The 23,418-nt window shown below is 57.0% G+C and overlaps 1 protein-coding gene across 3 annotated transcripts in view; it reads left to right on the top strand.

Moving 5' to 3' along the window:
* TBC1D22A (TBC1 domain family member 22A) overlaps nt 1-23,418 on the top strand; it is a 259,570-nt gene that overhangs the window by 144,233 nt on the left and 91,919 nt on the right. For all 3 annotated transcript variants that reach the window (XM_055561649.1, XM_055561589.1, XM_055561514.1), the window contains one exon: nt 15,406-15,515. In XM_055561649.1, coding sequence (XP_055417624.1) covers nt 15,406-15,515 — 110 coding nt within the window. The remainder of the gene's footprint in view (nt 1-15,405; nt 15,516-23,418) is intronic.

Below are 23,418 nucleotides of genomic sequence, written 5' to 3'. Positions count from 1 at the left end.
CCTTTGTGCAGGCTGGGGGCAGTGTCCTCAGTGGCAGCGGCTGCCCCTGGAGGTGGGTGACGGCACTGTGGTGGCGGGGCTCCCAGCCCGGGGGCCCCTTCTTGTGCCTGCTCTCCAGGGTGCTCGCGGCTGGCCTCCTGGGGGCGCGTCGGCCCAGAGGCTTCGACACCTGGCCCGGGTCCTTCTGGTTCTCCTGTGGCTGGCACCTGGCAGCTAGCTGTCCTGTCCCCAGCCCTGCCCCGAGCCCCTTCTCACACTCTCCTCGTTCCGAGGCCCCCGCAGCCAGCACTGCGGCCCCACTCCTCCCTGGGCGCTTGGTCCTGTCTTTCCGTGGGGGCAGGGCCAGGGGCTGTCTGTGGGCGGGCGGAGGGCCCCCGCCACCTTGGGTGACATTCTTGTTGGAGAGCCGTGCCTTATGGACATTTTGAGCTGTTGAGACGTGTTATTTCAGAATCCCTCCTCCACCGCCCAGCCAGCCCCCGTCTGCGGGCCCCTGGCGAGGGTGAGGACCAGCTCTGCGTGGGCAGCGAGGACTTCTCACCCCCGTCTGCCAGGCATGTCTCTCTCTGGCTTCTGGGGACGGCAGCGGGCTTGGCCGCTCCTCAAGAGTAATGTCCCGTCTTTGCTCTGTCTGAGGACGTACTGACCTTGGGGGAGTTTCTGGAAGCAAGGCCCTCACTCCTGCTGCAGCCTGTATTCTCGCGAGGCTGGGATGCAGCTCCCCGGGCGTCCGAGCTCCTTAACTGCGTGCCTCCCCTTAACCACGCTTGTCCTCACCTGAGCTTGTGGGCGGTGGCACGTTAACTACACCCTGACCGGCCTCGTTTGCGAGGCGCAGGGGAGCCCCTGTTTAGAAATCTGTTTTCTTGGCATCTTTTTGATACTGGGCTCGAGGACCCTCAAGCCAGCCTACAGTGAGCAGGCCCCGTGGTCAGTACCAGACACACGCATCTGAAGAGAAGAGAATGGCCAGTCTACAGCTAAGAGAACAGATTTCCTCAAAGCACAAAACAGAAACCCTTGCCCAGGACCCCAGGCATGGAGAGTTCAGTGGCGCTCATGGAGAACGACCACGGAATGATCAGGCTGCTGAGGCTTTGCTCTGACAAACCCTCCTCCTTTCATTTTCTCTGCAAATACTGTTGGTTGGTTGGTGTTGGGTCTTCTCTGTTCCAGGCAGCTGTAGCATTGTGTTGAGTCTCTTAACTGCCCTTGAGTAAACACATTCATGATACCAACACATTAAAATAGCCTAACTTTTTAAAAACAAGTGAAGAATTTCAGATAAATGTAGGAAATGGAGGTCAAGCATCATCTAAGTGTTTCTGAAGTTTTTCTCCCATGCTTAGCTGGTAAAGAATCAGCCTGCAATGCAGGAGATCTGGGTTCAATCCCTAGGCTGTGAAGATCCCCTGGAAAAGGAAATGGTAACCCACTCCAGTATTCTTGCCTGGAGAATCCCATGGACTGAGGAGCCTGCTGGGCTGCAGTCCATGGGGTCGCAAAGAGTTGGACACGATTGATTGACTATCACTTCACTTCAAGTTGAGTGATGGCTGTGGATTCACACTTGGGTTCCACCATGACCAGCACACAAGGTCACCAGCGCCTGCAGATTATAATGCGTTTCTGTGCGATTTTATATCCGTGGAACATTGAGCTTTTCAAGTGGCTCGGGCATTTTTAGGCCCATCCTCAGCATTTATGGGAGCAGCCTGGCTCTGGGTGGCGTGTTCTGTGTTCACGAGACCAACCGAGAGACTGCGACAGGCTGTAGTCATGGTGACCGTGTAGCTCCCCTTTTCTGCACGGCTCACAGTGTCCCAGGGCCCGCACCTCTAATTTTGCGTTTTGTAATCCCAGCACAAACACTACAGAGAAGTGACTCCATCATTTCTTCAGGCAGCTGGGTTGATGGAGGCTGGAGAGAAGGTTAACACAGCCCCTCCTTCAGTGACCTCTCACCCGCCTCCCCCGAACATGGGGCCCAGGCCTTGGTCGGGGGCCTCCCCCCGTAACCCGTGGACAGACAGCATCCCCAGGAAGCCCAGACACTGGAGGGAGAGCAGCCCCAGTGCTGTGCCCTCCTGGTTACAGAGGCGCCCACATGCAGGCACAGGCCGCCAGCCCGCGGTCGGGGGAGCGTGTGTGTGTCTGTGTATGTATGTATTTTGACAGATTCATCTGGGGTGTTGTGATTTGGGGTCCTCAGTTTCTGTGTGTTTCCTAGGGGCAACTGGGATCCTGCAGCTGCGGTGAGCTGGGCCAGTTGGTTCCTGTCCCGTCTGCTGGGAGGCCTGGCCTCTGCCCCTGAGGGCTGCGCTTAGCAGGAGACCAGGGGTCTGAAATCCCAACCCGGAGAGCCCGCTCCTGGGGGTGAGTGCCCACCTCCGCCCCACGCCTCAGGGCTGCGTAGATAACTCAGTGAGTCCGAAATGGGCTTAAGGAGCGGCTGCGAAAACGCGAAACCTCACCAGAATGCAAAACAGTGCAAATTAAACCTCATTTTACTGAGCTGTTTAAGCCTTCCCAGAGGTGGAAAGAAGGAACCGCTGATGAGAGATGGTGGGGCCACAGTCTTGGGCGTCCTGGCTATGGTGTAAATTCCAAACTCTCCTTCAAAATATTTTAGTAAGATTTGCTAGGAGCCCTGAAAATGTACTTACTCTTCACCTGCCAGTTTCATCTGAGATGCTTGTTGTAAGCAAACGATTCTTAACGTGGATCAGACCCCTCATGCAAGAAAGATGTTCACGGATGCGTTCCTGATAGTGGAGAAGTTTTCAGATGACGTTGCAGCCCAGGGCAGCGAGGTGGTTACGGAGCCGGCAGAGCACCAGGCCCAGCCTGTTAACCAGCATCCTGAAAGATGGCTTCAAAGGGTGTGTGATAGAGTGGAAAACCCTCACCACCAAGGCCAGCTTCCAGGAGGACGCATGTTTATATTTATAATGCAACCATCGCCACAGAAAAAGCTGAGAGAAAACTCCATGTAGAAAAAACTGGGGTGAGCTGGAATGCTGGAATACTCAGTGGCCTGGTTGCATTTGAGATGACAGCTAATTTGTGGCTAACTTGCCCTTTATTTAAAGGTGTGAGCTCGTCGGCTTTTCTTCTGTGACTGGGGAGCAGGATTGTGTCCCTTGAGGACCTGTGTCCGCGTCGGCTTCTCCTCTTGGCCTCCAGGTGCGCAGGGCGATGGCCACGTGGTGGCTCGGGTGACTCTGCTGACGAGGTTGACCATGTGCCCTGCCCAGGCTCTGCCCTGGACAGGCCGTGAGGCCCTTGGGCTGGTCTGGGGGCCCAGCGAGGCCGTCCCTGTGCCCTCGTCCTCAGCCTGGGCGTGGGCTCAGAGCAGGCGTGGAACCAGGCGTCCAGCCCCTCAGGCCACCCAAGGGCTCTTGGGAGAAGCTTGTGGCTGCCCCTGCCCTCCCCCTGCTCGGGTTTGCAGGAGTTGGTGTGCTTCTGTAAGGCGTGGACGGTCCACCTGGGACGCGGGAGCTGTGACCGGAGTGTGGGACATGGCGTAGACGGTCACCTGGGACACGGGAGCTGTGACCCGAGTGTGGAACATGGCGTGGACGGTCCACCTGTGACGCGGGAGCTACAGGCTGCGTGTGGGACACGGCGTGGATGGTCCACCTGGGACGCGGGAGCTGGGGGCTGCGTGGGACACGGCATGGATGGTCCACCTGGGACGTGGGAGCTGCGAGCTGAGTGTGGGACATGGCGTGGATGGTCCACCTGGGACGTGGGAGCTGCGAGCTGAGTGTGGGACATGGCGTGGATAGTCCACCTGGGACACAGGAGCTGCAGGCTGCGTGTGGGACACAGCGTGGATGGTCACCTGGGATGCGGGAACTGTGACCCGAGTGTGGGACATGGCGTGGACGGTCCACCTGGGACGCGGGGGCTGTGACCCGAGTGTGGGACACGGTGTGGATGGTCACCTGGGATGCGGGAGCTGTGACCCGAGTGTGGGACACGGCGTGGACGGTCCACCTGGGACGCGGGAGCTGTGACCCGAGTGTGGGACACGCCTTTCTGTGGTGTGGGAGGCTACCTGCCACCCCATCAGTGGCCACAGTCGTTCTGTGCCGGCCGTGCAGGACGGTGGGGCTGCCGCCTGCAACACCCTTCTACATCTGAATGCTCCTACAGGCGGGGGTGGAGAACAGGTGTGCTGCTTGCAAAATAAATGCTGGGCACGAATTAGAAGAGGTCCACTTGTGGGACTTGCCTGCAGCCAGGCCTTCTGAGGACCTTCTCGACACCCAGAGGCTGACTCCCCTCCCAGACTGCGGGGACCCGAAGCATTTGCTGGGCTGTGAGCCGGGAGGCCACCTGACCAGCAGGGAAGGAAGGGCCCCATATTTTAAAGGAGGCCCCAGGGCTCTTGTCGAGGGAAAATTTCCTCTTATGGACAAATTGGAGAGCTGCACAGTGGATTAGATTATTTTGAACAGAAGTTTGTTTCCAAAAAATGTGGAAAGGAGGCCATTCAGCTTTGTTGTTGTTCAGTCGCTCAGTTGTGTCCGACTGGTTGTGACCCCGTGGACTGCAGCGCCCTGGGCTTCCCTGTCCTTCGCCGTCTCCCGGAGTTTGCTCAGACTCATGCCTGTTGGGTGGGGCTGCTGGCTCTTCTAATGGGCTGGCACAGAAGGACCTCTGTCCCCCAGCAGCCAAGGTGCTCACGGTGTGACTTCCTGGAGAGCACGTCTGGGCTCTCGCTGTGGCCTTGGTAGTCGGGTAGAACAGCACCAGGTTTATCCTGACCTGGGCCTGGGGTGCCCCGCCTGTTCTGATGGAGTTGGGATGTCGGGGCCTGGGCGGGGAAGCCCAGCTCCTCCGGCAGACCCCAGGGTGGCAGGACGGGGCCGTGGGCCCCGCTCAGCCCTGCCTCCCGCCTGGGCGCGGCAGAGCTCCGTGGGCGCTCGTGGCCTCTGACCCACTGTGTCCAAGCCTGTGCGTCCTTCCCTGAGCAGAACGTCTGTACTGTGAGTGCCCCGCGTGGGTCCCGAGTCTGTTTCTCTTCACCTGTGCCCGTGGTGGGTGCTTTAAACTGTGAAGTGTTACCGTTTTATGTTTATTAAATTGGTTATGTTTGTTTGAGTTTATTGATAGCTAGTGCTGCTGATCGCTTCCTTGTGTTTGACTTTCTCCTAACTATCATTTCCAGGTGCCCCACATTTCTGCCAGGCTCGCGTGTGTGTTTTCTTGCTGGGAAGCGGTCCTTTGTAGCTCGTTCGATGCCTCTCCTTGGCCCGTGCCGTGCTGCAGATGTTCATCCAGTTTGTTTACTTCCTCAGTTTTTTGCTTACGACCGTTTTATATTTGACTGTGGTGATCTAGACCGGGTTTTCCTTTTGTGCTGGGCTATTCCCTGGGATGGTCTTTCTCTGAGCTGAGAAGTCAGAATTCCAGCGTCATGCTGGGGGAAGTGCCTCTACACGCCCCTCTGGGGGCGACTTTCCGCCCCAGTGCCGCACCCCAAGCTTTCCTCCAGCCCCTCTGAGTGCGGTCCACCCAAACCCTCGGGAACAAGGAGGGTCTCCTGTTGGTCAACTTTTTCTTTCCATCTGGCTGCATTAGTGATGATTTGAGTGAGCGAGCATTTTGGTGATTGATTTAAAGACCCATTTATCCTTTGAGGAATTATTTTTTACTTAATTGGATAAAGGGAGTAAATCAATTGAGTGGATTGATTTATGATCAGTTTGTCTTCATCAGATGATCATGACTCCAGAAAGCTCATTCTCTGTTTAAATGACTGCTGTCCACCTCCTGAAGGACGAGCCTGTCTACAGAATCTGCTTCTGCTTGGAGACGTGTGGTCAGAAAGGTCTTAACCCGAAGTCCTCTACCCCTTTCCTCGTTAGAGTAATGAGGAGTTTGAGCCCTTTAATGCAGTGAGGAGGTGTGGGAGGGTTCGTCCTGTGAGCCTGACGAGCGGTCCAGGCACTGGTGTGTCTCAGATGAACGGCGTGGGTTTCATGATCTTTGTGAGCCCCGGGAAGGCCGTGTGTGCCCCGCTTCTGATTCTTGAGCGAGGGAGAGGGCAGGAGCTGAAGAGGGCCTGCTCTCCTGGGAGAGGTGGGCGCTGGGGAGCTGTTTTCCTGAGACGGTGTGCCCGTGATTCTCAAAGGTGAGGTCAGCACCTGCTGCAGTCTTTCAGGGAGCCTCCGGATCAGAGGAGCCTGGCCTTCTGTTGAGAGAGCCCTGGCCTTCTGTTGAGAGAGCCCTGGGCTTCTGTTGAGAGAGCCCTGGGCTTCTGTTGAGAGCCCTGGGCTTCTGTTGAGAGAGCCCTGGGCTTCTGTTGAGAGAGCCCTGGGCTTCTGTTGAGAGCCCTGGGCTTCTGTTGAGAGAGCCCTGGGCTTCTGTTGAGAGAGCCCTGGGCTTCTGTTGAGAGAGCCCTGGGCTTCTGTTGAGAGCCCTGGCCTTCTGTTGAGAGAGCCCTGGGCTTCTGTTGTGAGAGCCCTGGGCTTCTGTTGAGAGCCCTGGGCTTCTGTTGAGAGAGCCCTGGGCTTCTGTTGAGAGAGCCCTGGGCTTCTGTTGAGAGCCCTGGCCTTCTGTTGAGAGAGCCCTGGGCTTCTGTTGAGAGAGCCCTGGGCTTCTGTTGAGAGCCCTGGCCTTCTGTTGAGAGAGCCCTGGCCTTCTGTTGAGAGAGCCCTGGCCTTCTGTTGAGAGAGCCCTGGCCTTCTGTTGAGAGCCCTGGGCTTCTGTTGAGAGAGCCCTGGCTTCTGTTGAGAGAGCCCTGGCTTCTGTTGAGAGAGCCCTGGCTTCTGTTGAGAGAGCCCTGGCTTCTGTTGAGAGAGCCCTGGGCTTCTGTTGAGAGCCCTGGCCTTCTGTTGAGAGAGCCCTGGCCTTCTGTTGAGAGAGCCCTGGCCTTCTGTTGAGAGAGCCCTGGCCTTCTGTTGAGAGCCCTGGGCTTCTGTTGAGAGAGCCCTGGCTTCTGTTGAGAGAGCCCTGGCTTCTGTTGAGAGAGCCCTGGGCTTCTGTTGAGAGAGCCCTGGGCTTCTGTTGAGAGAGCCCTGGGCTTCTGTTGAGAGAGCCCTGGGCTTCTGTTGAGAGAGCCCTGGGCTTCTGTTGAGAGCCCTGGCCTTCTGTTGAGAGAGCCCTGGCCTTCTGTTGAGAGAGCCCTGGCCTTCTGTTGAGAGCCCTGGCCTTCTGTTGAGAGAGCCCTGGCCTTCTGTTGAGAGAGCCCTGGCCTTCTGTTGAGAGAGCCCTGGCCTTCTGTTGAGAGAGCCCTGGCCTTCTGTTGAGAGAGCCCTGGCCTTCTGTTGAGAGAGCCCTGGCCTTCTGTTGAGAGAGCCCTGGGCTTCTGTTGAGAGAGCCCTGGGCTTCTGTTGAGAGAGCCCTGGGCTTCTGTTGAGAGAGCCCTGGCCTTCTGTTGAGAGAGCCCTGGCCTTCTGTTGAGAGAGCCCTGGCCTTCTGTTGAGAGAGCCCTGGCCTTCTGTTGAGAGCGCCCTGGCCTTCTGTTGAGAGAGCCCTGGGCTTCTGTTGAGAGCCCTGGGCTTCTGTTGAGAGCCTGGGCTTCTGTGGGAAGGAGGCCGTTGGAGCAGGTTGCACGTGACCTCACTTGGAAGAACGCCTTCTTCAGTGTGAATGAATCCTCCTTCACGGACTGGTTTGCATAGCCATTCGTGGAAGCAAGTTATTGTTCGTTGTTCAGTCTCTTGTGTACGACTCTTTGTGCCCCCGTGGTCTGCAGCATGCTAGGCCTCCCTGTCCATCACCAACTCCCGGAGCTTGCTTAAACTCATGTCCATTGGGTCAGTGATGCCATCCAACCATCTTGTCCTCTGTTGTCCCCTTCTCCTCCTGCCCTCAGTCTTTCCCAGCATCAGGGTCTTTTCCAATGAGTCGGCCCTTTGCATCATGTGGCCAAAGTGTTGAAGCTTAAGTTCAGCAATAAGTTGGATATTTCCTTTGGCCAGAGACTTCGGGTAGACTCTTTTCTCGCTCTTCACAGAGCGTGCTGGCGTACGTGCCGTGTTCTGGGCCGAGTTGTTGGTGGAGTGCCCCCTCCCTCCTGGGCCGTGGGTCTCTGGCAGCAGGCCATCAGGCACTTGGTAGGGGGTTTGGGGGTGTCTGCTGTGTGTGAGTGGAGGGGCTGGGGACACGGAGAGTGAGGTGGGCATGGCCCTGCTCTCGGAGCTCTTACTGCAGTGGGAGGACAGGCACACAGGTGCAGCCGTGGGCAGGGACGCAGCTGCTGACACGTGCTGTAGAAATGTAGCCGGGCAGTGCCGCGGCCCGGCCTGGCCTGTCCTCTGCAGGTGAGGGCAGTGTCTGGCATTTCACGGCGTGGAGCTGATGTGTTCCCTGGCAGTGCCTTCGCTGGTGGGGGTGTCGTGCCACCTAGACGCTCAGGTGGCGGTGGCGGCTCTCAGGCTCTGGTTGGGAGCGTCTCTTCCGCCCACAGCTCTGTCCTCCACCAGATCCCTGCTCCCCCGCCCCGTGCGCTGACTCCAGGGCACCGATGTCTCCACGGCCCCCCTTCCCACTAAGGAAGGCCAGGTCTGGGCCGGGCGCCCTGGAGCCTCAGGACCTCTGGCCCGGCCTGGCCGTGTGGACGTCCGCGCAGCTGCCGGCCGTGTCTGAGCCCGGTCTCTGCTCACTCTGCATGCGGCAGTTTCTTTGTTCGCGGGCACAGCCGTGTGCGGCGCGCACCCCCATAGATGAATCAGGTCAGTGAAGGAGATGGATAAACAGCGAGTGACTCGGTGAGTCAGTGAGTGACCGAGTGCCCGGCCCCGCTTCCTCCGGGCTCTGCAGGTGGTTCTGTTTCATCTTTACCTTTTTCCCGTCCCCGCGTTTTCTTGCACAAACAAGTGCTCAATACGAGTTAAGAGAATCAATCAGTATTTCAACCAATGGCAATTCCATTACCAGAACCTCTACTCACAGCGTTATGGGAAAAATCAAAGAGCCCATCAAGCCAAAAGAATGCTGTGAGATTAAACATTGTTCTTTTTATCAAAACGACATTATAAAAGCAAGAGTCACCAAGGATACCGAAGTTTCCCTTCACGCTTGATCTCAGTCCCCACACCAACCTTGTCCTTTTCCCAAGTGCTCCCAGAGGCCTTGCCCCTGGGGTCAGATACCGCATTTTTCTAGGAAGAGACCTGCGGCTGCCTGCCCACCGCCCCCACCCCCCGTGTCCTGTCCCCCAGAGCCGTGCCTTCTGCTAGGGCTGCCGCTCCGCGAGGCTGGAGACCCATGACGGGGGTGTGCAGGGGCGCGAGGGGACGGAAACAGCCCCGCTGGTGGTGAGAGGCGGGTCCTTGTCATCAGGGTACCTGTCAGGGCCAGGAGGCGGATAGTCGGATGTGGCCGAATGGTGCTGGCCTGCCTGACCCCGAGGGAGCGCGTCATCCGTGTTTTGTCCTTGACCCGTGGTCCTCGTCTGCCCACGGCCGAGGGCTGCGGGTCCTCAACCCTGTCGCAGAATTGGAAGCTCTTGATGGCCTGTGATCTGTAACCTTGAGCTGCTTTTATGTTACTTATGTTAGAATTAAGCATTCCTACTGCTCAGCCAGTCTGATCATCAACGTTCGTCATTTGTGCTGGGCCAAGGAGTTTTCGTGAATTTATGGTCTTGAGATGCCTCTCTCGCCAAAGCAGGACTTTTCCCCTACATTGGAGCCCAAACCTATGTAATTAAGTGCCGGAGTCTCCATCACCAGCGTGTCAACGTTTCAAATTTAAACCTCCCAGGTCGAGGGATGCGGAAGATTAGACCGCAGAGTGGCTCCAGCTTGCTGATAGAGAAGGGGGTGTTTCTGATCGCCAGTTAAGCTCCCGATTACGCCAAGAGGCTCATTGCAGGCAGGGCTCGAGCGCGGTGGGTGATGGACGTGGTCATAATGGCCACGTTGGCCCCTTCCCTGCCCTTGCTTGTCCCCAGCAGGGCCGGCTCTCTTCCTGAAGCTTGTGGTGCGGTAGGCCGCCCTCCAGCCTGCGTGGGTGGGATCCTGTGTGGGTGTCCAGGGACCTGCGAGCATCCTGGCGGTGTTTAACTGTGAGCGTCTCTCCTTTCTTGTTGGCAGGCCACCCTGTTGCGTTTACCTCATGGGGATGCCCGCTGTGAGCTCCCTGGTCCCACTCCCTGAGTGAAGCTCCAGCCTGTGTCCCCTGCCTTGCCCATGCCGGGGTCTCCTGGGGCCAGAGGGAGGCTGCGGGGGTCCCGCCCAGCAGGTCGCAGCTCAGGGAGCTTGTGCGGGGACCGGCTCTCTTGCCGTCCAATGGAGGAGAGGACGGGGGCTGTTGTTCTTCTGCAGGAAGCCCTGCCTCTCCCCAGTTGTTGCCGTGCCAGGAGGCTAGCTACCAGGGCTCTTCCCTCCTGTCTGCGTGGAGTCAGAGGCCCTGGCCCCCTCACCTGGCCCAGCACGGCCACGACGGCCAGTGGACAAGCCCCGACTCCGGCTCTGTCCCCCAGGCACCTTCCCTGCCCATGGGCCCCGCGTCTGCCGGGTGGGGTGTTCTCCCCGGTGGGTGTCTTCCCGTGAAACAGACCCTGGCACAGAGGACACGCTGTGGAAACGCAGGAGAAGCCCTCCGTCCGCCTGTCTGTCCGTCTGTCTGTCGGTGGTGGCGGCCGTCATGACGGCCTCTTCATCATGGTGTCCCAGGACTTCGAGCTCCTCACCCTGCCTGTTCTTTCCTCACTCACCTTTTCTTTCTTCTGGACACAGAAATGTGCACAGGAGAGTCCTGCTCTTTATTTATCCAAGACGGATTTTTGGATGTTTCAAAGCAGCCCTTCTGTCCCTGTGTGGTTTTTTCCGTACGAGGCTCCGTCTCTTCCATTTTTCTAACCGTTTCCTGTGTCTGGCGGAGGATTGCTGGTGACCCCCCTCTGAAAGCCAGCGGATCCCCTCACTCTAATCCTTCTGACCCCCAAACACCCCGGAAGCCTCTCACAATTTGCAAGGGCAGTACCACACCGTGGGGAACTTTTGCTCCAGTGCTGTTTGTCTGTGGGAAAGGCAGACTTTTAGTTAAACTCTCCCAGTGCCTTAAACAGCATCGGGCCCCCTGCCGCCCCGCCACCCCCCCCCACTCCCGCCCATTGCTAAATAACTGCACCATGAAAGCAGATGCTGACTTCTTACTCTGCACCTTTCCATGGAAAACAGAGAGCAGTGGGTTCCTGCCCCACCAGTCGCGCGGGGCCTCCCGGGTTCTCTGTGGCGCCGTCTAAGCCGTGTTCTCGCGTCGTGTCTGACCTGCAGTTCTGGAGTTTTCCGTATGAATGGAGCTGTTGATAAAGATTGTGGTTGTTTTTCAAATTGCTTTTTAAACAATCAGATGGCCAGACAGCATTTTCAAAGAATTTATGCAAACCCTCTAAAGCTTTTCTGTGATCTAAGGCGGTGAGCGAGATTGTTTCTAATTAAGTGTCTGTCTTCCCTGCTGTGCGCCCCCGTGTTCACTGTGGTCCACTCGGGACTGCGGGTCTTCCGCCCGGGACCCTGGCCATCAGCGCCTTTGCCGCCTCCCTGGGGTTGGCCTGTGCACTTGCCCCCTGCACTCTGAAGGCCTCGTGGGGTTAGAGATCTTTCCCCAGCTTGGTGTCCCCAGGATACAGGCCCAGCCCCGAAGCAAGGTGTGCGGACAAGCTGGGGAGGAGGGCTGGGTGCAGCTTCGAGACCACGTTGCTCACGCCGGCGTTAATGTCTGTTTGTGATTAAAAGATAAAGGTAAGATGTGGAATCTAGCCGGGTTTTGATGAACTGTTTGGTTTATATTCTGTCATTTTAAGTAGGCTGTTTGTTGTAAATACTGTTTTCTGAAGTCCACTGTGGCCCTGAGTGTCTGGCTCCCGGGGCGGTGGGAGGGCTCAGCACTGCCTGGAGTTGGGGAGGCTGTGTGGGGGCCCCCCTCCATCCTGGGGGCCCCGAGCCCCTCACTCCCCTCGCCTGCAGCATCTTCACAGGCTGGGTCAGGATGTCCACACGGCCCAGGTCCCGGGGCGGCCCCGCTGCTCGGACACGCCTGCTGCCGTGTAGCCGTGCAGGCCCCACTCCCGCCTGCGCCGGTCGGGTCTGTCTGCTCTCCTGTCCCTGTGAGTTCATCAGCTCTGCCCTTTGGGTCCTGTCTCTTCCCCTGAACCCGGGCCGGTGGCCGGGACGCTTCACCTCCGTGTCCCGTCTCCTCGGCCTCGGCCTCTCTGTCGTCACCGAGTCCCGCTGACCTGAGGTGCAGACCCCTTGCCCCCCTGCCCCACCGCCCCGCGGACCGTAAAGGCAGGGGGCAAGCTCTGGGGGCACGTGTGCATCCGGGGGTCAGGGGGTCTTGACCCCGAGAGCTGGTGCCCGCCCCGTGGTGTGAGCTCGCCGAGGGGTCAGTACGCGGCCTGTCAGACAGAGCCTTGCCGCGCCTGCTTTTCTGTTGGTGTCTGGTCCAGCTGCGCCCCGGCCCCGCCCCGGTACCGCCAGTGCCCCCCTGTACCCCCTGCCAGGGCAGCCGCCGTGGTTTCTGCTCTGTCCCTCGACTCTGCAGTCCCAGCCCGGGGCTTCTGGAAGGTTCTGCGCTGTTCCCAGTGCTCTGCCGTGCTGGGGGCGCCTTCTCTGGCAGGAGGGTATTTATCTCATTCTGACAGCAGGGGTCATTCCGATTCTCTCGACCTGCGGAAGACAGATGGGCATGGGGGCTGTCTGAGTTAAACGCCAGTGCTTCATTACGTCAGAGAGGAACAAATGGCCTGTCGCGGGGAGTGACGCCTGGCATAGGCCGCGACATTTCCTGGGATCAAATAATAAGCCCGCTAAACAGACCAAGAACATTCGCCGAGGCGCCCGCCTGCCTCCCACAGGTGCCCACCCCCCGCCGTCCTGACCTGGGCGGCCCCGCCTCCTCTGTGACCTGGAGAGGGGTGAGGCCCTGTAGCTCAATGGTCTGGAGACCCCCGAAAGCAAGGATGTGGAGGAAAGACACTCCCAAGGAGCCCTCGGGTTGTTGTAAACCTGGCTCCCTGAGACTGGAAAGCGGTCAGCTCTGCTCTGGTTCAGGGGAAGCCGAGTCGATCCTGCCCAAGCCGTTTTCCCAGCAAGGAAGTCTATGCCCCGAAGAGGCCACTTCCACTCCTGTCTGTGATCTTGGTCTTGAAGCAGGAAGGCGTCATGCTGGGCGGGACCCTGTGCCCGTGGCCCAAACAGCGCAGTGCAGGGAGCCCTGGGGGGGATGTGACTTCCCGCCTGTCAACCAGCGGAGAAGACGCTGTGCGCAGTCAGGCGGGCTCCGTCCCCAGGGTGCTCAGGGCCCATGGGCACATGGGCCTCCCGGAAAAAGTTCCTAGGCTGGGTGCTTGGCCCGGCCGGCCTGGGGGCAGAGCGAGGCCTGCAGCCTCCGGGGGGCAGGTTTATGGGCACCTTGGGCTGGGGGGGAGCCCAGAGCCGGCCTTGAAGCACGCTTCACCCCAATCTCACGTCGGAGGGGAGAGCGGGCTGCGTGGGTCTGCCCGCCGGGGCCTGTGTGTGAACAGACAGCCCTCCCTGTCGGCCGTTTTCCATTTCTGAAGTCGATTCCCCCTTTAATCCACCAGCTGCTTGGGGGCGTTGGTTCCTCCTCATCTCTGCGCCCCAGGGTCTGGACTGTAGGGGCGCGGGGAGTGCCCACCAAGGAGCGGTGATAAACGGCGTGGCCCGTGCGTGTGGTGGGAGGTCATTCTTCCCCAGAGAGGAGGGAAGGCTCGGTCACTCCTGGAAGCCTCGTGTGCAGTGAGGACCACCTGACAGGACAGGCCGTGTGGCCCGTGTCCACTGGCCTGAGATGGCCACACAGGCACGTCCAGGGGGCAGGCGGCACGCTGCCCGGGGCCCCCGGGGCTGGGAGGGGCTGCTGCTGGGCTCAGGCTGTGTTTGGGGGTGATGAAAACATTCTGGAGTTAGATAGTGGCGACGCTACCTAAGCCCATGAAGGTCCTAAGACCCACTGAATTGTACACTCGAATTGAATTATATTTCAATAAAAGAACGCTCCAGATCAAACCGACAAAGGCCTGCTGAGTGAGGGAGGGAGCAGATGGAGGAGGGGCTGAGAGCTCTTTCCTTCGCACAGGACACACGCGCTCCCAGGGGCCTGCAGGGCCTTGGAGCCAGAGCTGCTGTGTGTTGTACAGGACCGTGAGGCTGTTCCCCGAGGGGTGTGCGCGTGTCGGGGCCGTGGCAGCCTCTCTGGGCTCCTGAGGGCCCAGCCAGTCGGCTCTCCTGTGGGCTGCCGGGCTGGAAACGCCCGCCCTGTTTTCACTTTCTTACTTCTGTGAACAGAGAACAGAGCGGGAGGGTGTCCACGACGGCTCCCCCAGCCTCGCACGCGGTGGGAGTCCGGCTGTGTCAGGTGTGAGGCGTGCCTGAGTGCAAAGGCCTGGCCATGGCTTGGGGGCAGACACGGGTCCATGCGTGACGCCCCCATTTCCAGGCTAGCTTGTTGCGTCTCTGCACCCCATTTTCCCAGGGGTGCGATGGTGGCCATAATAGAGTCAGTGCGTTTAAAACACGACAGGGTGCCTGGCATATATAATAATCACTCGATGCAGGTTAGCAGTTATCAGTATTATAATTATTGTCATTTTTATCCACTTAAAACTTTCTAAATATATTCCAGGCCGAAATGTTTCTTTTCTTAAAGAACATTTTCATTGCAAGGATGCCATGCATATTTGCAAAATACAACAAAAGTAAATAAAATTTTAGAAATAGGAGACACAATTTTTTAAACATTTATGAGTGTTAGGCTGGATGATAGCAGTTTTTCTAAGGATCTAAAATCAGTTTCTTCAAATGTCTGATAAGCCATTCCAATGAGGCATCTGTTTTGCATTGTGAAACTTTTAAGTTATGTTTTCTCATTAGATTTTTGTACTTGAAGGAAGAAATTACTTAGAGCACCACTGCCTGTTCTTCCTTTCAGACACGTCTGTGTTTTTGCTGTCTTGGTGTCTGGTCACAGCCCAGCAGTATTTATCCAGTGTGGTTTGGGGAAGTCTCACCTTGGAAGCAGGTTTTTAGAGGGCATATTACTGAGTGAATTTGTTAATACATTAGAAGCAGAATTTTTAAAAAATCTTATGGAAAAACTCTGATGTCAGTTAGGAATAAGTAATATATTTTAGATCCCCTCTTCTTAGGATGTGAAATGCCCAAGAAGCAATGCTTTACAATATATTAATTATGTTAATTAATTGGAGAGGATTCAGAATATTAATTACCTGCAACTAATTAGGTATTAAAATTGAGGCCTGTTTAAGTGATGAGGTGGAAGACAAGTCGTCCAGTTAGAGCGAGAGAAGTGGAGGGAGGGGGTCCTGGGTTGGGGGGGCGGGGCACGTTCCTGTAAGCGCGGCACACATCCTCCTGAGACCTGACGGCTCCTTGTCTCCCCCTCCCCCGCCCGCAGACGACGAGGACGCGGACTCCGCCGACATCTCCCGGGTGCCCGAGGACGTGCTGCGCAACGTGGAGGCTGACACGTACTGGTGCATGAGCCGGCTGCTGGACGGCATCCAGGTGAGCCCCGCCCAGGTCCCGCCACCCGCCACGGCTGCTCAAGCCTTCTGAAGCCCTGACTCTGCTGCCGAGCGTGCATGTGTCTGTCTGGGGGCGCATATGGGCCCCTGGAGCCCGTGGCGGGCATGGTGCAGGCTCAGAGGGCCGAGGCCCCCCTGCAGAGTCCGTGGGGGGCACAGTACAGGCTTGGAGAGACCCCTTCCTTGCAGAGTCCGATCCCCACTAGGCCCACCTCCCTCTCTGCTGCAGCTGGTGACTGTGTGATTCTGCCCGTAGAGCAGGCCGTCGTGGCGAGCTGTTTCACTATCCACGGAACTGATTTCAGAGGAACCTGCCTCTTAAAGGGCATCGGATTTAGAGAGACGCGGGGCGTGTGGGTGGCTGGCCCCACCGCCCTGCCATCCTCAGCTCAGGGACCTTGGCATTCTAGGACGTGGTGCTGGGTCCCAGAGGGAGCTGAGAGCTGGAGGGCATCCTGCCCCTATGGGTGGGGCCCCTGTGGGTGGGGTTCTGCTAGACCCGAGGTCAGCTGGGCTACTGGCTAAGGTTTTTGCAGAGGAGCCAGTCCCCCAGGGCCTGGCGGTTTGATGGAATCCTCCGCCCCCATGTATCAGCAGGGAGGCTCTTACACAGGTGCCTGGGGAGGATGCAGTTGGCAGGTCAGGGGCAAAAGGCAGCTGGGGCCTCATGTGCAGCAGGAGGTGGCTGAGGAAGCTGGCTGGCCCCTAAGCCAGCTGCAGGCCCCGTTTGGCTCAGCCGGCTCCCACACGACCTTCTCAGATGCCCGCCTGGTGCCCAGTGCCGCGCCCGTTCTGGGGGGTGGAGGGAGAGGCGAGTGAGCACTGTGTTACCAGGCATAAAATCACTCTGGGGACATGCACGGGGGCAGAGTGGGACCTGGAGGGGAAAGCCTGGGGCAGGGCTTTGATCTGAGGTTTGTTCTGGTCACCCACTCAAGGACAGTCTGCTGCAAAGATAGCCACCGCCGGCCGGAGGCTGTGCAGGGGACTTGGGTTCTGCCAGGACCGCTTTGTCCCAGGTAAAGTGGAGTCCTTGCACCAGGAGTGAGAGGACAGGGCGTGGTGCTGTGCTTGCCGCCAGCGGCCCCCACAAGCCCCGGCTTTCCCGGACCTCTTGTCACAGCACGTGTTCCTGACCCACCGGCTGGAGAGGCCTCGGCTCAGCTGCTCGATTTGAAGTGGTCCAAGTGAGGCTTTTCTAAGATGTTGACTAAAGACTGACGTCAAGAGCTGACTCATTGGAAAAGACCCGATGCTGGGAAAGATTGAAGGCGGGAGGAGAAGGGGACGACAGAGGATGAGATGGTTGGATGGCATCACCGACTCGATGGACACGAATGTGAGCAAGCTCCGGGAGACACTGAAGGACAGGGTGGCCTGGCGTGCTGCAGTCCATGGGGTTGCAAAGAGTCGAACACAACTCAGCGACTGAACAACAGGCAACGAAAGATTGAGGCCCCTGGGTTAATGCGCGTAAATCAGCTACAACGATTCACTTGAAGAAACCTGTGTGGATCCCCGTTCCCCTTGCTAACCTGGGAATTGACAAAGAAAGCAGAAGCCCTTCCTGGAGCTGAACAATGGGAACCTAGTATCTGAGAGCCCCTCAGGTCGCCTGGGGACGCATTTTGTGTCTTGTAAAGAGAAATGTGCCTGCTGGAGATGTATTTCAGCCCCAGCATCAATTCATCATTTCCCCACTCTGATACTGTTCTCATATTTTTTAGTCTTTCCTCCCAAACTTCAGACTCTTTTCCTCCTTGGAAAAGAGATTGAATCGTAGTGTGAAACTTTATAAATTTCAAATGTCACTTCTCTGATCATGAGTAATGGAACTTCTGCCATTTAAATACAAGATTATCTGGCTTCTATTTGTAAATAAAATCAGCTGTACATTGAAATCGATGCTGGCTTTTCATTTTTCACCCGAGATTTCTTGTCTGATGAAAGGGTTTCTTGACAAGGGTGCTGCGTGGAAGGCATAATGTTTCTCTGGCACACGCGCGCGCGTGCGTGTGTGTGTGTGTACAACAGATGTGAGGCCGGCAGCAGCCATCCATCTTTCTGTCACGTGGTTATGATTGATTCCACGTGATCCTCCGGTGCACAGGGATTCAGGGAGGCCCGCTACGGGCATCTGGGGGCTCTGGGGGGCTCTTCTGTAATTGCCTTAGATGCGGCCGCCCCTGGCGACCCCGTGTGAGCTCGGGGTACTTCTCATTGTTCGCAGGCGCTGTCACCGTTTATCGCTGGTGCGTGTGGGCCTGTGAGGGCTTCCCAGGTGGAGCAGTGGGAAAGAATCTGCCAATGCAGGAGACACAGGTTCGATCCCTGGGTCTGGAAGATCCCCTCGAGAAGGAAGTGGCAATCTGCTGCAGTATTCTTGCCTGGAAAATCCCACAGACAGAGGAGCCTGGCGGGCTACAGTTCATGAAGTCGCAAAGAGGTGGACACCGCTTAGCCTTTGACCACGCACCATGAGGCTATGGTGCTTAAGAGGCATCCTCTTATGGTTAAGAGGGAAAATGGGCTAGGAAGTCAGCGCCCCTCGGGCCTGGCTGCTCTCGCGCCTCGGCGCACGTGCCTGCTCCTGGTCGCACGTCTCTCCTCTCCACGCTTCTCGGAACTTGTAGGGCGCCTCCCTCAAGCACCCTTTTCATCACATCAGTCCCTGGTTGAGAACCACTGAGAAAACTCGTTTTTGGTTTTGTTGAGTACAACCCTCAGCCTGGTCTTCGTGCGTCGTTCCCTGTGCTTGATGAGGTTCAGGTTTATATCGTGTGATGGCGGTCCACCCCGTTGCCAGAGGCTTCAGGGAGGGGGTCAGAGTCTCCTTGCAGGGAAGGCCAGGGCAGCATCGTGTGGCTGGAGGGGTGATGGGGAAGAGGTGACCCCGGCGAGTACACAGCATCTCCAGCCCGTCGGTGCTCCCAGGTGGCGGTTCAGCCTCGTAAGCAGCACACAGGGCAGAGCCTCTTGCCCTCGAGCAGGTGCGTGTTGGACCCACACCCTCGCCCTGAAGCCTGCTGGACGGCCTTCCTCAGCTGAAATAAGTGGCGATGAGTTCCGTTTTGCTGGGGGAAATTCTGCAGAACAGCACACATCTGTTCATACTCTTGCCGTCCAGTAGCCTAGATGGAGAAGCTGTGTTTCCGGCTCCCCCAGGGGCCTGGGTGTGAGATGCTACTGCATGGGGCACCTGGCACCTGCAGACCCAGCACTGGGTGCCGTGCCGCCCTCCCCCGCTGGTTCACGGTGGCGGGAAGCCGGGAGAGGAGGCCCTGGGCCCGGCATCGGTGCGGACTAGGAAAGGGCAAGCCTCCGCCCCTCGTCCACAAACGCTGGTGCTGGGCGTGGCTCCCTAAAGTGAGCAGGAACCGCGAGCTGGCAGGGGCTGCAGAGGGGTTGTCAGACGCGCTGGTGCCAGGAGGTTGGGCGTCAGTGCCCGGCGAGGTGTAAAGATCAGGCGAAGAGCCGCCCCCGAAGTCCAGGTGCCGTCCAGAAACAGTGCAGCGGTTCTGCAGCGAGGTCTCCGCCCCGCGTCTCAGGGCCGCCTGCCGTTTCTAATAGTGAGAGTCAAGGAGCTCCTACTCGTGGGCTGATTCACCAGTACCTGCCAGTAGAGCTCCACCAGATAATGCAGAACCATTGAGTGATTTACTTTAGCAATAAGAAATCCATTCTGTGCTATTATAAGTAAAACGTTTTAAGATAAATGAATATTTACCAAAACAAAAATGTTTAATGAGAAGAGAAGCATGGTTTGACTTTCACGTGCCTTGATGGAAGACAGCTGAATTCTCATCTGTGTTTCTACAGTCAGCTTGTCGTAATATGTATTTTTGTTGTTGTTGAAGTATATGATGAAAACCCGGACTCTTGTAGGTATGTAGTTGAAAAAGGGAGAAGTACCGTAATAGGCCTCTGGATGACAGGGTGCCTTCCCTTCAGTACTGTACCACGGCCTAAGAGATGGCAGCTTCCTAAAGGCCACTTGCAGTGTGACTGTGAAGCCGTATTAGTGAGCATTTGTGCTCAGTCGCAGTAAAACCCATTGGCCCGTCTTGCGCTTGGAGCGGATCTTTTACACGTGTGGTTCTGTAACGTCAAACATTGGTCATTGCAACATGCGGGATGCCTGAGGTATGCTGATATTCTGAACATCACGTTTCATCGAACCGTATCAAAGACTCACCTTTGGGACTCCCCTAGCGGTCCAGGGGTTAAGATTTCGCCTCCCAAAGCAGAGGGCGCCAGTTCAATCCCCGGTCCCGTTCATCCCTGGTCTGGGAGGTAAGATCCCACATGCCTCAAGCCAAAACAGTGAAACATAAAACAGAAGCAACATTGTAGCGGGTTCAATAAAGACTTTAAAAATGGTCCACAGCAAAAAAAAAAGTTGTTTTTTTTTTTAAGTCACCTTTTTTTAGTGCTATCTCCTCATAAAGAACTGTCGGGCTCAGATGGTGGGTCAGAGTTCTCTAAAATTTGAATTGTGGTTTCAAAGCTCAAATATTATTATTGGCAACAAATGCTGTAAATTGTTTCCCTTGAAGTATCGGGCTGACTTTGTTCACTTTTGAGGAAGTGTCTGCTTGATACCAGAGTCTGAATAATGAGTTTGCCTGTCGGTCATTCTTTCAAATATCAATGATGTTTCTTGAAAAAACGTATCCAGTACCACTCTCAGCTCTAAGAGTTGCAGCAGCTGCTTTTCTGGAAGAAGTTTAACATTTTGGGTGCACGCCTCGAGAGCCTTGTTTCCCAGCTGTTGCTAGTGGTAAAGAACCCGCCTGCCTATGCAGGAGACAGACAAGAGACGCGGGTTCAATCCCTGGGTGGGGAAGATGCCCTGGAGGAGGGCATGGCAACCCACTCCCGGATTCTTGCCTGGAGAGTCCCATGGACAGAGGACCCTGGGGGGCTACAGTCCATGGGGTTGCGAAGAGTCGGACATGACTCAGCTTTACGTGTTCTTCTCATTTTTCCCACGTAATACTGAAAAGCTGTTTATTAAGGGTCGAGATTTGACACAGTACTGGTCGTAAGATTAGAACCTTTTCCTGTGTCGCCCACGACATCCTCTAAGGAAATGGCCTTTTTCAAACCATGGACGCATGGCATTAAGGGTATAGTTGGTGGGGCCGCCTTGTCCACGCCACGTGCCAGCGCTTTTACCTGCCACCCCCGGTGGCAGAGCCTCGCAGCCCACACCAGCAGGGCGGCACAGGCAGACAGCCCTTCGGCATCACCATGGACGTTTGGGCCTCACCGGCCGCTGGGAAGGTCCCCAGGGAGCCCGGCGGTTGGCTGAGCACTGTGGGGGCCACAGCCCACAGGGAGGGTGCTCTCTTGGAGACACCCCAGGGTGCGCTCACACAGGAGAAGTGCAGGATGAAGCAGTGCTGCACGGGGGCGTCGGCCGGGCTGTGCCCCAGGGAGCTGTGCCCGGGGGCCCGGCGTCCCAGGGTCTCGGGGTCCCGGAGCAGTGGCTCTTTCTGCCCGGGTCCTGCCCCTCGTTGCCCGGCACTGTGAGTGTTGCTGGGATGTCGGGAGCGTGGGGTGGGTGGCCCTGGCCTGGGATTTGCTGTCCCGTTGACACAACAGAGCCACACTTGGGTCTCACACGAGGTCAGTGTTCCTCAGGCACCGTGTCAGGTGTGCGGCCAGAGATGAACCTTTTGTAAAACTGAATCTGCAAATTTATTTTTAAGCTTATTTGTTTTTGACTCTGCTGGGTCTCTCTGCTGCTGCCCGGGCTTTTCTGTAGTGGCAGTGAGTGGGGGGCCACTCTCTAGCTGAGGCTCCTCGTTGCGGTGGTCTCCCCGTGTTGCGGAGCGAGGGCTTCGGTTGTTGGGACCTGTGGACTCAGCAGCGGCCGCTCCGCGACTCCAGAGCACACGGGCTCAGCCACTCCTAACCCCCCAGCACTGGGGTCTTCCCACATCAGGGACTGAACCCGTCCCTCTTGCCTTGGCAGCTGGATTCCTCACTGCTCAGCCATCAGGGAAACTTTCTGAGATCTAACTTGTAAAAATAATTTGGTAGGGGAATTCCCTGGCGTTCCAGTGGTTAGGACTCCAGGTTCTCACTGCTGAGGGCCCTCTGTTGGGGAGTTAAGATCCCATGAGCCTGAGGCAGGAAAAAAGAAGCTGGGCTGTTATTTCTTCCAGTGGTTTCAGGGGCTGTGTCCTTGTGACGCTGCCTTTGGGGATGGTTTTCGTTTAGCTCACCGACAGCAGTCTGAGCCGGTCCGGCTGACAGCTGTGTCTCTGCGAAGGACCGCCTTAGGACAGGATGACTGGACAGAGTCCTTGAGTTTTGGGGTGGGGAAGGGGTGTTCCCCTGCACTTCCCCGGAGGAAGCTGCTGGAGGGCCCATGCAGCAGCCCCGCCTGCCTGCCCCAGGGCGCAGGGGGTCGGGTGCCCAGCCCAGGCGGCCACGCCCGTCCTGGCCTGCTTGGGGATTGTTCTTGGGCCTTCGCCAGACTTCTCATTTCACTAACGGCGCGCGCCAGGGTTGCCGGGAGCTTTCACCTCCTGAATTACGGCTTCCATACCTGCCCGCCCTGCAGTCAGGCCATTACTCTCAGATTCATTACTTAGCAGGACGGCCTCTTGGAGTAGAAAGGAACCGTTGCCTTTTATAATTAGTCATTTACATTTTCTTTCCTTGGGGAAGAATCACTCAGTTCTAAGAACTGGTTGCTGGCGTGGAAGTGATGAGAATATTGGGGAAAGTAACTGTTTTATCGCGGAGCTTACTTGTCAGAGAAAAGGCCGGCAGCCTGGTGCTGTAGTGACTGGCAAAGGAAGGCCAGGGATGACCAGGCCTGTGTCGGGGGCTGGAGGGGATGGGTAGGGCGGGGGTGAGCTCGCTGCAGTGAGTTATCCCGGGAGAGAATAGTCATGGCCTACCCCAGGACCCAGAGCCTGCACAGAGAGCCCCTCGAGAAGGTTCTGTTCCAACAGGGAGAGAGGCCCGACGACCCTCAGAAGGAGCCAGGACCTTGATCTGTTTTCACTCCCCGCCAAGCTCCAAGGACAGAGGACAAAGGGCTGGTCTTCTGCTTGGGAAAGCGGTGGAGAGGACACCCACGTGGCCCCCACTTGGCCTCTGTTGTTCACATCAGGCGTCTCCACCTGGAAGGGGCAGCGGAGTGGCAGGAGGGGGGCGGAGAACCGGACCTGCACGCAGCCCGTGAGTGGATGGCGAGTGGACGGAGAGTCTGGTCCACGTGAGGCTCTGCTGTCTCCTCTCTGGATGCGTCAGGCTCGGAGACGTGATCTAAGAGCCGCAGTCGAGAAGAGTGAGGGCTCCTGGCAACGTTTTAGAAAGGCTTATTGAATAGACAAGAATGTGTGGGCTCGTGGGCTGCAGCGGGAGATTGATTAAGAATGAATTATTGCGTGCCAATTTAAAAAGAAGATTAAGAAAAAAATTCATCTACAGTAGCATCGAAAACAGTGAAATCCACGTTGTTGCCTGGATGAATAGTTCGTTCCTGTTAATTACGAGGCAGCGCTGCACCATGTGAATCTGTCAGCTTGTCTAAACATCCTGCATCTGGTGGGAGCCGAGGCTGCTGCTTCTCTTTGTCTGCTAGGAAAGGAATTTCCTCGAACGCTCGTGTGCAATCCTCTGGTTGATGTGTACTGTTTTTCTTGGGTGAGTTCCTAGGAGTGGATTTGCTGGGTCATGGCGCAGAGCTATACTAAGTTCTATGAAAAACATCCAGACCTTTCCCCCAGGTTGGTTATGCTGCTTCACACACCCATCAGAAGTGTGGCCTGGCTGTTCCACGTCCGCACCAGCTTCACATGTCCCTGCTTTTATTTATGCTGGAGAGCAGTCCTCTGCGTGTGCGCGCGTGTATTTATCTA

This window comes from Bubalus kerabau, chromosome 1 (assembly GCF_029407905.1).
Source record: "Bubalus kerabau isolate K-KA32 ecotype Philippines breed swamp buffalo chromosome 1, PCC_UOA_SB_1v2, whole genome shotgun sequence".
Lineage (NCBI taxonomy): Eukaryota > Metazoa > Chordata > Mammalia > Artiodactyla > Bovidae > Bubalus > Bubalus kerabau.
The sequence above is the reverse complement of the archived record's forward strand: the minus strand, read 5'-3'. Positions and strand labels throughout refer to the sequence as shown.